At 42.6% G+C, this 16,228-nt stretch overlaps 1 protein-coding gene across 5 annotated transcripts in view; it reads right to left on the reverse strand.

Annotated features, from left to right (window-relative positions):
- The window catches only part of HELB (DNA helicase B), a 73,317-nt gene that overhangs the window by 19,317 nt on the left and 37,772 nt on the right, over positions 1-16,228 (reverse strand). For 2 of the 5 annotated variants that reach the window (XR_008822354.1, XM_056341977.1), the window contains exons 1-3: positions 3,459-3,696; positions 1,945-2,319; positions 36-262 (exon numbers count right to left, since the gene is read on the reverse strand). Coding sequence is in view for 4 of the 5 variants with exons in the window: in XM_056341977.1 (XP_056197952.1) it covers positions 36-262; positions 1,945-2,319; positions 3,459-3,660 (804 nt within the window). In the remaining variant the exon portion in view is untranslated. Of the gene's footprint in view, positions 1-35; positions 263-1,944; positions 2,320-3,458; positions 3,697-16,228 lie in introns of those variants that run through there. The other 3 variants (XM_056341979.1, XM_056341978.1, XM_056341980.1) reach the window with 2 other exon arrangements.

Here is a 16,228-nt window from a genome sequence, read left to right on the forward strand (position 1 = left end):
GCACCCCATTTTTCACCCTGCTTAACATTACTTACCCTGCTGAATCCAAGCTTCCATGGCTCATTCTTTAGTATCTCATCCAACTGTGTTAGCATCTTGTCTTGAAAATGTTCTTCCTCATCATCCGCTCCAATGTTTTCTTCGGTCTTTCTTTGCCAACACACCATATTCAACAGAGAGCAAAAATGCCGTGGCAGAAGAACTGGCAAGAACTCCAGTATCATCGGGTAAGTCAGAGCTACCAATATCGCCTTTCCTGCAACTGTAACCACCATAAACCAAGAAAGTTTTAGGCAATACACAAAGATATTCATAAAGGCAATTTAAATTGGCTCTGGCTTTTATCCTTCTGCCTCCCATACATCCAAAATACCTAAATTTCTTCCAGTTTCTTATTCTTTTTAATCCTTTTCGAATTCTTTTAAGTCCGTTTTCTCTGAACTGCCACAGGAAAAAACAGATGACATAAAAACTGTAACTAAATGTACTAATTTGGAAAATACATGTTATACATTTTTAAACTGCATACTCATATACATGCATATACATACATAAACTGCATGCAAAACTGCATTTTGTAGAATGTCAGTTCAGACCTCACCACACCTGCCTCTTACCTAAAGATTATTTTCATACAGATGTACAAAAGAATGTTTAAAATCCAAAATAAGAATAGAGGCTTCTAAATCTGTAGTGGCAGATCAGTAAGGGAACTTAGGAATAAGTGCTTTCCACTGGCTTTCTCAATGACCCCAAACAAGCTAAGCTATCACCTTCCCTGTTTCTATCAGTCTTGAGATCAGCAAAAGGGGTATAATGAAACTGATTTGCTCTGTATCTTGCTTTAAAATAAAATTTCAAAACAACATGAAACAAATTTCAGAAGTTTTATCTTTTGGCAAGAAAAAACACAGAATTTTTATATGTATGTTTGTTATGATTTAACACCAGTTGGCAACACAGCGGGATAGGGAGGGGAATCGGAGCAAAAAGGTAAAAAAAATTGAGGGTTGAGATAAGAACAATTTAATAACTGAAACAACATATTATTATAATAATAATGGAAAGGAGAGAGAAGGAGAGAGGAATAAACTCCAAAGGGAAAAAAGTGATGCACAATACAACTGCTCACCACCTGCTGACCAGTGCCCAGCCAGTTCCCAAGAAGCGACTGCAGGCCCCAGCCAACTCTCCCATTTCATATACTCAGAATGACATTCTAAGGTATGGAATACCCCCTTTGGCTAGCTCTGGTCAGCCGCCCTGGCTGTGTCCCCTCCCAGTTTCTTGTGCCCCTCCAGCCTTTTCACCGTTTGCTTCAAAAGCATACTCCTGATCCAGTATCTAACACTCATGTAGTCACACCACCACAGTCCACAACAGGATGCTCAGCAGTCCTGAACTATCTCCGAGTGGGGACACTCCAGTGTTTCCACAACCTGCTCCCCAGCCACACCAATCTACTGATTGGCAGGGTACAAATACAATTCAATAGCCTAATTGGTGCAGCTGATTTGGACTGAGCTCATTTGCTGTTCCCCTGCACTACAAAGAAGCAGCTATACTATTTCTGAACACGTATTTGTCACAAAAAGTTATACCACCATATTTAAGCAGTGCTGAAGCCATTTTTTAACAATCCTTGTTATACCCAAATAAGCTACAGGAAGCCAGTACCAGTGTCTCTGCATCCCTGGCACAGATAATTCTACTTAATAAGCCTACAGAATTCAGGAAAATCTTTGTATGTTTCTAACTGTATGCCTATCTTTAATTGGTCAGCTGTCCCACTGTCCTCAATTTAAAAAAAACCAGAAGAATCTTCGTATGTCCAGAATTCATTTGAATATACAGTTCATATGAAGACATGTTAGCTTGAACATAGTATCTGAAAGAAAACTCAGTGGCTTATAAAGCAATCAAAATAGCAAAGGATATACCTACATGATTTTGAAACATAGTAGAAGACGTCATAATCCTTGGTGTCTCTTTGTTTAATCCCCATCTGTAAGCGTGAAGCTTGGAACTGTTTTAGTTTTTCTTCAAGATTTCTAAAACTCAGCATAGACTCCATAGGAAGCCAAGTAAGAAACTTCTCTTTAAAATCCTCAGGAACAGCACATTCCTTAAGAAAGAGTGAAAACACTTGTCGGTTGTTTTCTTCTATATCAGTCCGCAGAAAATATGACGGATATCCTTGCACAAAGTACTTTGAGCCCATTTTTTTAGCTTTAACATTAACTCTCCACCAAGGGTCAACTAATGGAAAACGTCCAACTACTTCATACTCTTTTTTGGAGCCATCTTCCTGTATAACAACTGAATCAATAAAAAGAAAAAGAAAACCACTGTTAACTGACAAAGATTAGAAGTTCGGTTTGATTAAAAGTTTTGTTTTTTCAAAGCTCATTTTGTCTTTTGTATAAGTTGCAGTAGTGAAACTAAAGCAACGAGTATCTTTCCAGTAGTATTTAAAAACAAAAGCAGTTTTAGTGGTTGTTTCTGAGGTTGGTTTTGCTTCTGTAAGCGTCAGAGCTAGAAAGTTGAACTTGCATATTGTTGTTTGTTGAGACAATTAAACACACTGGTATATGGTTTAATATTGCATCATTTATGCCAAGTCAAGTTTGCAATTCCATTTCAAAGTTTTGCCACAAAGCACTGCATCGCGGTGCCAGCATTCTCTTCGGATACATTCACGTATCAAAGACTTCTCACAACTGAAACCACCAAAATTATATGTGATTAACCTAACTAACTCTTAGGATTTTGGATAACCTGGTTTGCCTCCTCTTCCATCCTCTTTCCCTCACAAACGTTAATACACCATTCCTCGATCCATGATTAGGGACTAAATGACTCCACCAGAACAAAGCAAGCACCTGCTAAACGCAGGTGCTTTCTCTCCAAACCAGAGCACCAGCAGCCTTAGGCCTGTAACAACTTCTCTATTTATTTTCCCCTTGTTACCTAGCTCAATTTAGCCATTTTAAAAACAATTTTCGGATATTCTCCTGCTAGGTGTCTCTCCATCATCACCTGCTTTTTAAGTGCAAAGTATGCAGTGGGGAATCTGTACTGTCAAGTGTTAACTGGAAAACTTTGTTTTCTCACTGTTGCAATACTGCGGCCATACTGCACTACCCTGATACTACCTGTGTAAGATCTATCACCTACTTCGGATCACTTTCCTTTTACTTGTAATTACTTCGGTAACCGGAGAAGGAGCGCGTTTCGGTTTCATTTACTTGGAAAACACCGCAGGCGCGCGGCCCCGAGCCCCCCGCAGCGGCGCGGCCCGGCACCAACCACGGGCCCCCGGCCGAGCCGCCCCCGGCCCCTCTGAGGGCCGGGCTGCGGCTCCCTAGCGTCAAACGGCGCCCCGCGCCGAGCCCCAACCCGCGCTCAGGGGAGGGCCCCGGGGCTGCCCGCCACCGCCCGGCCCCGCCGCCCCTCACCGGCTCGGCGCGGAGGCAGCGCGGCCGCCGCCTGCGGCCCAGAAGCCTCCAGGAGCGCGGCCTCCGCTAAGTGCGGCTCCTCCTCGGTCTCCTCCTCCTCGGTGTCCTCCTCCGAGCCCGCCGCCGCCGCCCCCCGCCGCGGAGGCAGCAGCACCCCCCACAGCTCCACCACCGGCCCCAGCCCCTGGCCGCACACCGCCATGGCGCTGCCGCCGGGCCCTCCCGCGGGATCCCTCCGCCCCGCGCGTGGCGCGGAAGCAGACGGCGGATGGGGCGATGCGGTGTGCGGCGCCGCGGCCCCGGTCTCCTGCCGGCCGTGGCGCCGGTGCTGCCTGGGGAGGTGCAGGCCTTGCCGGCGGCCGGAGCCCAGAGCGTGAGTTACAGGTAACGCACCGGCGCCTGTGCGTTGGGGGTGCAGAGAGCTGGTTAGTGCGGCGTGACCTCTCGGGAGCGGGAGAAAGGCGCGGGACGTGGGGACGGCTGAGCCCTGCCCTGCCATGGTTTGCACCCATACATTGGTACCCTGCTGCAGAAACCGCTCCTTTTAATAAATTGGGTGGCAATTCTGTGTGCTGACATGACCCTGATCACAAAACAATCAAACCATAAAATCAGATCTTCAGCGCATCGTATTCAGTTTCACCCAGCTGCCCCCAAAGCTGTATAACTAATCATGTACAACTGGCAAACCCTTTTCCAGCAAGCCCTCTTCTAAAACCACCGCACCTCCCTGTACCGTACCCCGGCAGTTCAGAGGGCTGCTCAGGCTTTGCTTCGGTTCAACACCGCAGGTGTGTGCCTTTCCTGCAAGTTCTGTCATACAGTAGTTACATGTTTTCTTGCAGTCATGGATGACAATACGAAGCTGTACCATGTTTAGTGTTGACCTCTCCTGAAGTCCACCAGAAATTGTGCCATTCAGTGAGGAAAGCAAGCATTTCTAGGATCTGTTTTAAACTGGTTTGCACTGGTTAGCAGTTAACAGGTTAATATTAGCTATTTTATTATGTAGCTTTTTTTTTTTTAACAAAATGTCACATAGTTGTATTTCTTCATGTTCACCCCTATTAGCTAGTATATGTTTTCATCAAATAATTAAGTTTGTTTGATAAGGTTTGTTTTCAAAAAATAAAATCAATTTTGCTAACTCTTGTGTTTCCATTTGCCCCCTCTTTAATTTTGTAACCATATTTTATTCCAGTTTCTCCTTTGTTTTGCTTTGGGCTGATGTCACACTAACTAAACTAGAGGACACTACGGATATCTTGCTGCCACTTCAGAGTACTGGCATGCAGGTTAAAAGAGAGGCAAAAGCAGTAAGTGCTGGTGCAAAGGCTGGTGGATTCTACCGTTTCAAGTTAAGTAAGGTCTGTTGCACTCCAGACCAAAGTGCAACATAGAAATGCCCAATATTACGCTAAATATAACGTACCAGTCTAGGCACAGCAGCAGATAGTTTGCCCAACTTCTGAGAAGCTGGCAGCAGCATAGGCATACCCTTCAAAACAGTAGTGAAGGTTGGTTGTACATATGTTTAGAAAAAGTGATATATAATAAAATACATCAATATACAACATTTCCTTTTGGTCTAAGCTAAAAGACACCTGATCCTTTTTCACATTGTTTCATGACTCCTTTCCATGTATGATCACAGAATGGTTGGGGTTGGAAGATCTCTAGAAGTGATCTAGTCCAGCCCCCTGCTAAAGCACATTCACCTACAGCAAGTTGCACAGGATTGCATCCAGGTGGGTTTTGAACGTCTCCAGAGAAGGACACTCCACAGCCTCTCCGGGCAGCTTGTTCTAGTGCTCTGTCACCCTGAAAGAAGTCTTTTCTCATATTCATATGGAACTTGCTGTGTTTCAGTTTGTGCCTGTTGCCCCTTGTCCTGTTGCTGGGCTCCACTCAAAAGAGACTGACCCCATCCTCTTAACACTTGCCCTTAAGATATTTGTAAGATCACCTCTCAGTCTTCTCCAGGCTAAACAGCCCCAGCTCTCTCAGCCTTTCTTCATCAGGGAGATGCTCCAGTCACCCCATCATCTTTGCAGCCTACGCTGGACCCTCTCCAGTAGTTCCCTGTCTCTCTTGAACTGGGGAGCCCAGAACTGGACCCAGCGCTCCAGACACGGCCTCACCAGGGCAGAGTAGAGGGGCAGGATCACCTTCCTCCACCTGCCGGCCACGCTCCCCCTAATGCCCCCCAGGATCCCGCTGGCCTTCGTGGCCACACGGGCACACTGCTGGCTCATGGGTGACTTGCTGTCCACCAGGGCTCCCAGGGCCTTCTCCGCAGAGCTGCCTCCCAGCAGGTCAGCCCCCAGCCTGTGCTGGTGCCTGGGGCTGTTCCTCCCCAGGTGCAGGACCCTACACTTGCCTTTGTTGAACTTCATTAGGTTCCCCTCCACTCAATTCTCCAGCCTGTCCAGGTCTCACTGAATGGCAGCGCAGCCTTCGGGTGTATGATCCAGGAGGCCTGTTGCCCACAGGACTACCCTACAAAGAATGGCCCTCTTCACCACCTACCTACTTACAAAATTGACTCAATCACACGCAGAAGCATGGACTCTCCCTCTGTCCTGGCATGGTTGCCTGACACTTCTCCATTTCTGGAATACCTACATTACTGTGTCAAGTAATATCTATAAAAAGACAGACACATATAAATAAAACTTTTTAAGTTAATAATAAGTTAATAAACTTATGTTTAAGTTTATGTTTAAGTTTTATGATTTTTAAAACCAGCTGCAAGTCTCATGCAAACATAGAGTCTTGAAACAGTTGTTTTCAGTTTTTGTGTGAGTCAACTTTAAATAATGGTATTCTTTCTCCAGCTTAATTCACAGATAATGAAATAACTCTTCTACGTGGCAGGCTGAAAACACATGGCCTATAAAAGGGAGGCAGGAGAGGGGTCAGAGGCATTCATGTTAATTTAAAAAATATAAAGCATTAGCTTACTGAAGTGCTTAAGGATGTTATGCAGTGATACATTTGAATCAGTGCTTTAAGATACTTTTTTCTTACGAAACATCATTTCACATTAACACTATATTTGTGTAAGTGAAACTGGATGTCTGAGTGCCCTAGTCTATTCTGAAAATACAAATTTAATACTGTATTCAGCAAGTGTGACCCTGAAATTTCCTTGTCTTTTTACAGTCTGTATTATACATGCTGAATTCCTGTATGGTGTCTTATATTTCCATTCCTTTTTGAATTCAGTTAAGGAAACACTGCTTTGTAAAGACTGAGGAACAAATACTGAGGTTTAGATGCATCCTGATTATGAATGACTTTCTGCATGTCCAGCTTCGAATAAGTAAGCCTTGATTTTCAAAAATGCTATTTGCTGCTCAGGTGAAATAAGATTGTTTTTCTAGAGCTAGGTGGTCAAGTGCTGAGAATTAGAGGACCCTTTTGAAAAATTGGGACTAAGTGATTTGCTAATCTCCACAGTGTAGCCAGGTTTAAGGTTCCCACCTGCTTGGTTCTCTTCCCTCCCCTTAATCAATACTGCTGCAGAGAATACAAGTGAAAGTTAATCTTCGATTTTAAGTCAACAGTAAAATTGTTAACTCTAACACAAGAAGGATTCCATCCATGAAAGTCATGAGTGAAAAAGATAAAAATAAATGAACATCTGTATAGATTTAGAAATCTACAACACTTGCAAAAAAAGATTGTTTAACATTAAAAAACAGATGAACACAAGGCCTCGAGATTCAGTCAAAAATTACTCTGTCATGAAGATTTTAAATCATAGTTTGAAAAATACTTTGAAATCTTAGATCAACTTTGGGGACCAGCTTTTTCTCCATCATGTCTCACTTTAAATTCCACCTCAAAACCCAAGAATGCACAGTAAAAGGAAAACGTGCTTTGACAACCCTGTGATTTTACCTTCTAATGCACATGATAATTCATGACTCTTAGCAAATAATCTGACATGACACTAAAGAAGTCATTACTTCTTTAGTCTATGGGGAAAAGTCTGTTCATAAATTTGAACTAAATCTTGCTGCATTCAGTGGAGAAAAAATCCAAAGCATTAAAAAGCAAATAGTCACAATGAACAAGGAGAGATCATTTGCGCTGTCTCTTACTGCTTTGTGTCTTAACACAGTAGCAAGTTTTCACTTAATAAAAAGTATGCACATATGAGTCCCCATCCTTTACATTTGAAATCCTACTCTGAAAACAATTTTCAGAACATTCTGGCAGGTACCATTTATACACTGAAGGGTTATATTAATGCCAGCTTCCAGAATTAAATAAGACTTGCTACATTTCTTAGTGTTGCCCCACGCCAGACATCCCCTTTAAAGCTCATCTTTGAATCTGAGTGGGATCAGGGGGGCATCCCCCAGTCTCAGATTTTTTTGGATATTCACTGCTCGTGTATACTCTGTTGTGATTCAAGAGATTCCTGTCTGCTGAACTCCAAAAATACATCTGAGTTTGCCATCCAGGGGCATCAACTGGGAGCCCTCAGATCATGAAATTAGGTGATGTATCTAGCACAGCAGGAGGCAGAGAGAGGTTTAAACTTTCATTCCTCTTGACATGGAAGGGTTTCGTTTTGTCCTGTGATCTTCCAGGGTGCCATAAAGGAATCATCTCCACAGCAATACTTTTGAGGAAGGAAAATTACGGACAACAGCACCTAGCTGCCTTTTGAAATGCTAAATTCAAGTGCTGGACCTGAACAACCGTGAGCTAGCCAACATGAGGTCCAGGAGCTCTCAGCTAACACCAGAATGACCTAACATTAGAGTATGGTGATTTTGGAGATCTAGGGATCCCATAAACAGATGCCAAGATACAGAAGCTTTTGGAGGGTGGTGGCTAGTGAAAAGGGGCTGTAAATTGACTGCAGATAAATTAAAACTGTTAATTACCAGAGTTTCTCATGTGAAATCTCTTCACAGCTGGATGACATCTCTATAGATAAGGCAGAAAGTGGTAGTTCCATGCCTTTTTTTTCCCCCCTAACAATGAATTTCAGAAGATGTCAAACATACTATGAATGAGATATGTATGTCTCACAGGCTGTATTAAATATCAAACTAGCAGAGCTTGAGATATATGTAAACATTAAACAAAAAAGAAGTGAGAGTTGTTATAAGAACATCATATTGCAGTGTACTTAATAATTGTCTAGAAGAGGGGTTTTCTGAACACTTCAGAGTTGTAGGATAGATCCCCCTGGTCAGGACAGATACTGATATGGAGAAACAGTGTGAAATGGGGATAATGGACATCGATTGTGATTGTATGTGTCTGCTCAAGGAATGTGGGTATGGTGACTAGTCATGGGTGCGGTGTCTGGTCACCTAGGCACACAGCCTTGAGGAGACGCCTACAGTTTTGAGGAGAAGCCTGCCCCTCTTCCTCTAACAAAGGGGAGACGGGGAGACGCCTGCCCTTCTTTCTCTAACAAAGGGGCTATTTAAAAGAGAATGAGAAAAAGATGAGAGACATTCAAATGCTATCTAGAGGGAGGGAGTGCTAAGTCTCCTTGCTGGAGAAGATTGGATGGTCACAAGGACATGAATCACCTGAAGAAGATCGGGTGGTCACAAGAACATGAATCACCTACAAACCTGCAAGACCACCACATTCCAGGAAACGGACTGATAAGCTAATTAACATACGAAGCGGGGTTTAGGTAACGAATATGTATAGGCGTTAATTGAATATTCATTTGTTTCATTGTATAAATGTGAGATGGTTCGTCACTTCGGGCATGCACGCTTGTGGAGGAGCGATCCCCCGTGCATCTGCGCGCAATGAACATACCTACTTTATAACTTTCGAGTTATAGAGTCTAATTCCGCACGTCAGTTTCGCCAAACTGGAGGATTTCTGCTCGGCTGAGGGACCAGCTGCGGAGCGGATGCTCCTAGGCGCGCCCCGGGAGATTTCCTCGGAGGAGCCTCCTCTTCTCAGCTGTTCACCCGGGAGCAGAAGGGAAATCCCTGGGTCCACGGATAAAACAGTATGTTTAGTAACGGGGCGGCTGGTGAGACGCACGGAGACGTCCGGCGCGCAGCGTAGTCCCCAGGAGGAAAGGTAGCTTGGGAGGGGGTTTGCTGACCGAGGGGTGGCCGCTAGCGATCTTGAGGGCAGATCGAGCAAACCCGAGGTTACTGCCATTCCTAAAAGCCCGGAGGCCTCGTGACGGAAAGCGGGGGCGGGACGGAATAAGGCGGAACCTCACAGGAACAAGAGGGACCTCACAGCAAAAGGGAAACTTTTGCGTAGGAAAAAGAGGAAGCTAAAAACTTCCTTTAGGTTGTCTTAAGAACTGGGGAATTCCTGGAATGTAACAACTGAAATAGCGCTGTGTCTTGTTTGTTCTATGTGTTGTCTTGTTATATGTTCAAAACTCGGAGTTATGAAATGTATGTTGAAAAATATTAATATTCTGGTAAGTCGTGGCAAATAGCGGAAAACTTCTTAACACTCTGCTTAAGACCAGGAAAAACTGGTTTTTGTTTGTTGTTTGTTTTTTGGCAATTGCTCATTGAAATGCATACTTTGTGAACTGTTAGTGTTCCTAAAACATACTGCTTGTGTGACTGCGGGCTGCCCGGAGAGTGTGAATGGTGTGATTGAGATGCGCATTTTGATTTTCCGTGTATAGCTTAATTATTTTGACTAAGTGTGAGTGCAAGAGTGCTTGAGACAGGCGTTTGAGTGCAAAACGAGTAAGAAGCTCTATCCGCGTTTCCGACCTTGGGTGGCTAAGGCGGCCGGAGAAAAACAAAGTAATTAAAATTGCAAAATGGGAAATGGAAGGAGTAAGCCCTGTGAAAAATCGCCCTTGGGTTGTATATTAAAATATTGGAGTGATATCGTAGGACATGGTGGTACTGAAAATAAAAGGAAATTGGTTAAATATTGTAATCAGTGGTGGCCTTTGTATAAATTGGAGAGTGATGCGAAATGGCCTCAGGAGGGAGGAACGTTAGGTTATAACACTCCTGCAATTAATGTTGTGTCTGAGAAGAGAAGGAAAATGGGACGAAGTATCGTATGCAGACATGTTCTTCGTCCTCCAGGACAAACCTGAGTGGCAAAAGGACTGTGGATTAGTACCCCCTCGGGATCCTATGGTACTAGCACTAGAAAGAGCGCGGGATTAACATCACCTGATCTTTGATTGTGGCTCTAGAAAAGGATAGGAAAAAACTGAGACCTAAACTAGAAAGATGTTCTTGTTGAAATTTTTGTGTTAAAAAGCTCAGGTTGCGGTTCCTTCTGTGGAGCAACCAGAATGAAACACGTTGTAAGATATAAAAACTTGTACTGATGTATGTAAAACCTGAGGCGTGTGTGTGTGTGTAAGTGTTGGGGTGAGTTTGTACAAACCCCTGTACCCCCTCGAAGGTGCGACTGAATCATGCTGGGATGCATGGCAGGATGTTTTCTGTTTCCCTGCAAAGGCATGATATGTAATAACACAGACTTAAAGCAACAAGTAGCAGATTTGCATTCAGGGTAAGAAAGAGTTAAAACAGAAGTGCTGCTGCAGAGGCAGGCTTGTGTAACCTGCAGAGCAGGAAGAGCATCTCCTGCCCCGAACCCTTCTGATGGTGAGGAGGAGGGGGTTGCTATTGCTGACAATTGAGCAGAAGGACCTGACAATGTCACCCCAATTGCTGCAGCATTTGCAGTACAACAGGACCGGTAACGGCCCCTTTAGGGCAGGGAATGGGTATGAGGTGGAATTTTAGTGAATACAAAACCAACTTATTTGTTAAACTTCAGTAAAAAATAAATAAATAAATAAATTTGTTACAGTTGTGGGAGCTGCTGGCCACCAGGAAAACATCCTGAAACCTTTAAAGTACAAACTAAAAAAACAAATAAGAATGCCAAATTCACTAAAATCTTTGTTGGGATGAGATTTATTAGAACATCTAGACGTTTAAAGAAGGGGAAATGAAATTAAAAGTTAAATATGATCAAGTAATTGAAATATTGAGCTTATCTTTAATTCAGCAGAAAAGAGGAAAAGAGGACCTCCCTGAAGTAAGAGAAATTTTTAACCAGGTGTATCTGAAAATAAATTCCAGGAAAGGTGAAAAATGTTTTACCTGTTACAGTAAAATGATAAGGGGGAGGCTTGCTCAGTTCAGATAAAAACAATATCCCTTGGTCAGCAAGGCTGGGGGATATTGGCAGAAAAAGTGAAATAAAATACACTCTGTAGTAGTTCTACTAATGTAAATCTGTGTGTTTTGCCATGACAGTGACTTGTTATGGGATGTGCAGATGAAACTGCATTGACAACGAAGTACAAGGAATAAGGTTGGTCAGGTGCCTCCTACCATAGTCAAGGGCAAGACTGGGTTGGCCTCTGTTTGCCACCAAGAAGACTCTTGAGCTCCGCTGTTGGCTGCAACCCAGTAGGCGTTGAGCGGTGGGAACATATGCCATGCCAGACCTTGATGTGAGGCACGGCCCACTCTGAGGCACTGATTTGGAAATTGGAAACTGCCTGGCCGACCATGAGGCCAGACGAGTAACAGAGGAGGTAGGAAAGGAGGAATTATCCTTAATACCAGATGATAAAATCCAAACTGAAAGTACAGATCAAGAGCCAAACTATTCTAAAGAAAACTTAAAGGTAATTCAGGACATGAATGATAAAATAAAAATAAATAAGTGGATTTATTTAAGGGATGGTTGTATAGTGGTACCATCCAATTTAATATGGACCACAGCCCTATTATTAATAAGACGCATTGGGGAGCTGATACTTTATATAAAGGTCTAAATCAGAAATTGAAAGGGCGAAACTTGTATACTGTAATAAAACAGGTGACTCGGCAATGTGAAATGTGTTTACGCAATAATCCCAATACAGCAAATAAAATAAAACTAGGGAACATTAGTAGAGGGAATGTTCTAGGGCAACATTGGCAGATCGATTTCTTGGAACTTCCTAGAAAAAGGGGGGTATCGATATTTATTGGTACTAACAGATACCTTTTCAGGTTGGCCAGAAGCCTTCCCGTGCAGAACTGCTAAAGCCCGGGAAGTGACCAAAATACTACTCCAAGAGATAATACCTAGGTTTGGAGTCCCAGCAGTAATGTCCTCGGATAGAGGACCACATTTTGTGTCCAGAATAGTACAACAGATCAGCCACCATCTAGGAATAGATTGGCAATTGCATACCCCATACTGACCACAATCGAGTGGCCAGGTGGAAAAGATGAATCATCTAATCAAACAACAGATTGTCAAGTTAGGTCAAGAAACAAATCTAACTTGGCCCCAATCTTTGCCATTAGCTCTTACATGAATTCGAACTAGACCAAGAGCAAAAGAGGGGCTTAGCCCATTTGAAATTTTATATGGACGACCCTATGGGGTACAAAAGGGGATGTCTTCACAGATTGGTGAAGAAACAATGACTTCCTATATGGTGGCACTAAATAAATAATAAGAATTGAGAAGCATGTGATGGGAACACGCAGTAGGGGTCTGGATGGACCTGTTCACGATATACGACCAGGGGACTATGTATACGTTAAGTGTTTTGCAGATAAAACCCTGGAACCACAGTGGACCGGACCTTTTCAAGTCTTACTCACCACCTACACTGCAATCAAGGTTGAGGGACAGAATTCTTGGATTCACCATACCCGGATTAAGAAAGCCCCTGCAACTTCGTGGAAAGTAACCCCAGATAAAAAAGAACTGAAACTCAAATTTACTCGGACAAATGGGAACAATGTGGGTGACAAGTAAGCGAACCTGAGCGGTTGTGGATCCACCATATGGGAAGGGCACCACAACAAACAATATAGAACAAAAGAGTCTGGGACTGAGCCAGTGGCCAGTCTTGCCCAACTTGTTATCAGTAAGCCCCAACTCAAACAAAGATATTTTTGATCAAGACAGATTTTATATGTATATATGAGGAACGTTTAGATTCTTAAAATGATCAATAGTGGGTTTAAACCATTTGTGGTTTTTTGTACCCTCTCTCTTGCCTACAACCAAGAGCCTGATAACCAGCCTTGGAATCATGCCCAGAAAAAACACACTGGAATAATGGGAAAGGTGGACTCAAAGATGAAACTAGCTATGGTGTTTTTTTCTGAAAACGAGGTGTACCAAAGGAATCAATGGGATCGGGAGGACGTACACAAAGTCGACTGATTATGGGGAAAATTAGGAGATAGGATAAAAGTAGGGTGTCAAACATATAATGAAAAGGATAACACCAAGATTTCGGGAGACACCCTGATTAATGTCAGAAAGGTAGATAAGGAATTTACCCTTCTAAATACAACCATGTGCTTTAATTCACGGGAATGTTGGCACAATTTTACCTTAACCGAGCCCATCTTTATAATATGCCTAGGAAATGAATCCCCAAGAACAGCTCTGACTTATAAGATCAAAATAACAATCATGCTAACCACTGTTCCTACCACCACCACAGTTACAACAACCCCATTAACGCTTGATCTTAAATTAACTAAACCAGATCCAAAAATTTATACAATTGGACCATATGTAATCAGAAATTCAGGTCAGCAACAAATGTTGTTTAACCCAGAATGGTCTCTTAAAAGAAAAGAGTTACAAATACAAGTCAATGTTTCTGATGTTAAGCCATCCTGTTCCCCCTTCTTACGAACCTCTTATGAGGGATGGACAACTTGGTTAAGAAAAAGGGGAAATATTTATCGAAACAGAATAGTGAGAGATGTAACTGGAACGTTGGGAACAGGACTCAGAGTATTAAATTCCATAGATTCAGAGGTGATAATGAATAAACTAGCCACCACCACGGCCGATCTATCAAAACTACAACAACCACTAAAATCTTCATTATTGGCATTAGGGGCACATCAATGGTTGATATCGAAGGTACTCCCCAGGTGGGAACAAATAAACATGGAAGATCATCAACTCATCACTAAGGCATTAGGTGGTTTACAGGATGATGCCGCCCTGGCTCTAAGTTGTATCCAAGCCCAAATGTGGATGCAATCAATAGCTGCATCCATAATAAGAGAAGGAGAGGAAGGCATATTTCCTACAGAAATTCGAAAGATGGTTTGGGACAATGCTATGGAGGTAGAAAGAAAACTCCAGTCATGGTGGAATATGGTGAACTTTACCTACGACCCCAACACACACACCATCACAGCTTTTGTGTTAACCATACATAATGCAGTAATAATTAACATACTCCCCATTGTAGCCCTTGGAATTAACCATAATGGGGTGCTCCTATACCCTTTTGAACATAGAACATGGGCCAGAAAGATAGGCGAAAAGTGGCAAACAGTAGATTTAGAATCTTGTATTATGCGAGAACAGCAGGGCTTCCTCTGTGAAAGCAATACTATAATGGCTCAGGATACTTGTTTAGATACAGATCAGAAAATATGTCATTTCGAGGCCCGACCAAATGCAAACTTGAAAACAGTAATTATATATGCAGGGAAGGGATGTGCGTGTTTGAGAACTAAGTGTAACACAATAACCATAGATGGGGAGGTAAAGGAGACTGCACAGTATTCAAATTATTGTATTTGTGATTTTACTACTATCACAGGATGCGATTTTAGTTACTCAGCCCCAATAGTGTCTCATCAATTCTTAAAATCCTACTTTACCCTATCACAGATAATAATTCCTACCCCCATAGGACTAAATATAAGCAGTATAAAAGAACTATTAAAACATGCAGATTTACAACGTATACTGGAAGAAACCAAAGAAAAGGGACACAAAACTCTTCTTATGATCCATCATGATGTAGAGGGGATCAAGAAAGTTTTAAAAAAGGTAGAACAGGATGGAAACCATAATTGGTGGGATACTCTCTTTGGCTGGTCACCTTCTGCAACAGGAATTCTTAACACTATGGTACACCCCATTGTGATCTTATTGATCAGTTTAGGAATTTCCTTAATACTAACCATTATGTCATATTTGTGGGTTTGGAGAATGTTTAAAAGGGTAACACTTATGTATGATGCTTTATATCATTCGGGAAGACTGCTTAAGTAAAAGAATTTACTTAATTTAATAGAAAAGGGGGGATTGATATGGAGAAATAGTGTGAAATGGGGACAATGGACATCGATTGTGATTGTATGTGTCTGCTCAAGGAATGTGGGTATGGTGACTGGTCATGGGTGCGGTGTCTGGTCACATAGGCACACAGCTCTGAGGAGACAACTACAGTTTTGAGGAGAAGCCTGCCCCTCTTCCTCTAACAAAGGGGAGACGGGGAGACGCCTGCCCTTCTTTCTCTAACAAAGGGGCTATTTAAAAGAGAATGAGAAAAAGATGAGAGACATTCAAATGCTGTCTAGAGGGAGGGAGTGCTAAGTCTCCTTGCTGGAGAAGATTGGATGGTCTACTTTATAACTTTCGAGTTATAGAGTCTAATTCCGCACGTCAATACAGTGATTTGATTTGGAACTCTGCCAATGTAAACAACAGCATTAGCAATAATGTTGAACTCTGCTTGGAAAACATGCTTGGCATTATCAGAGCTTTAGGAAGCAAGACAAGTTCGTTCTCTGCATTTAATTCAAAGTTCTGACACAGGACTGCTCCCTATTAAAAGCTTCAGAAGTATCTAAAAACCAACACAACCTTTTCTTTATCCAAAAAAGCTGATGAAGCCTTGATGCAGTGTGCAGAGCAAATGGTTTGAAATAGATGTCAAAAATCCTACTGAAAAAGACATGTTTCTAAAAAGTAGAGGAGAAACAAAT

Source organism: Falco biarmicus, chromosome 5 (assembly GCF_023638135.1).
Source record: "Falco biarmicus isolate bFalBia1 chromosome 5, bFalBia1.pri, whole genome shotgun sequence".
NCBI classification, from domain to species: Eukaryota; Metazoa; Chordata; class Aves; order Falconiformes; family Falconidae; genus Falco; species Falco biarmicus.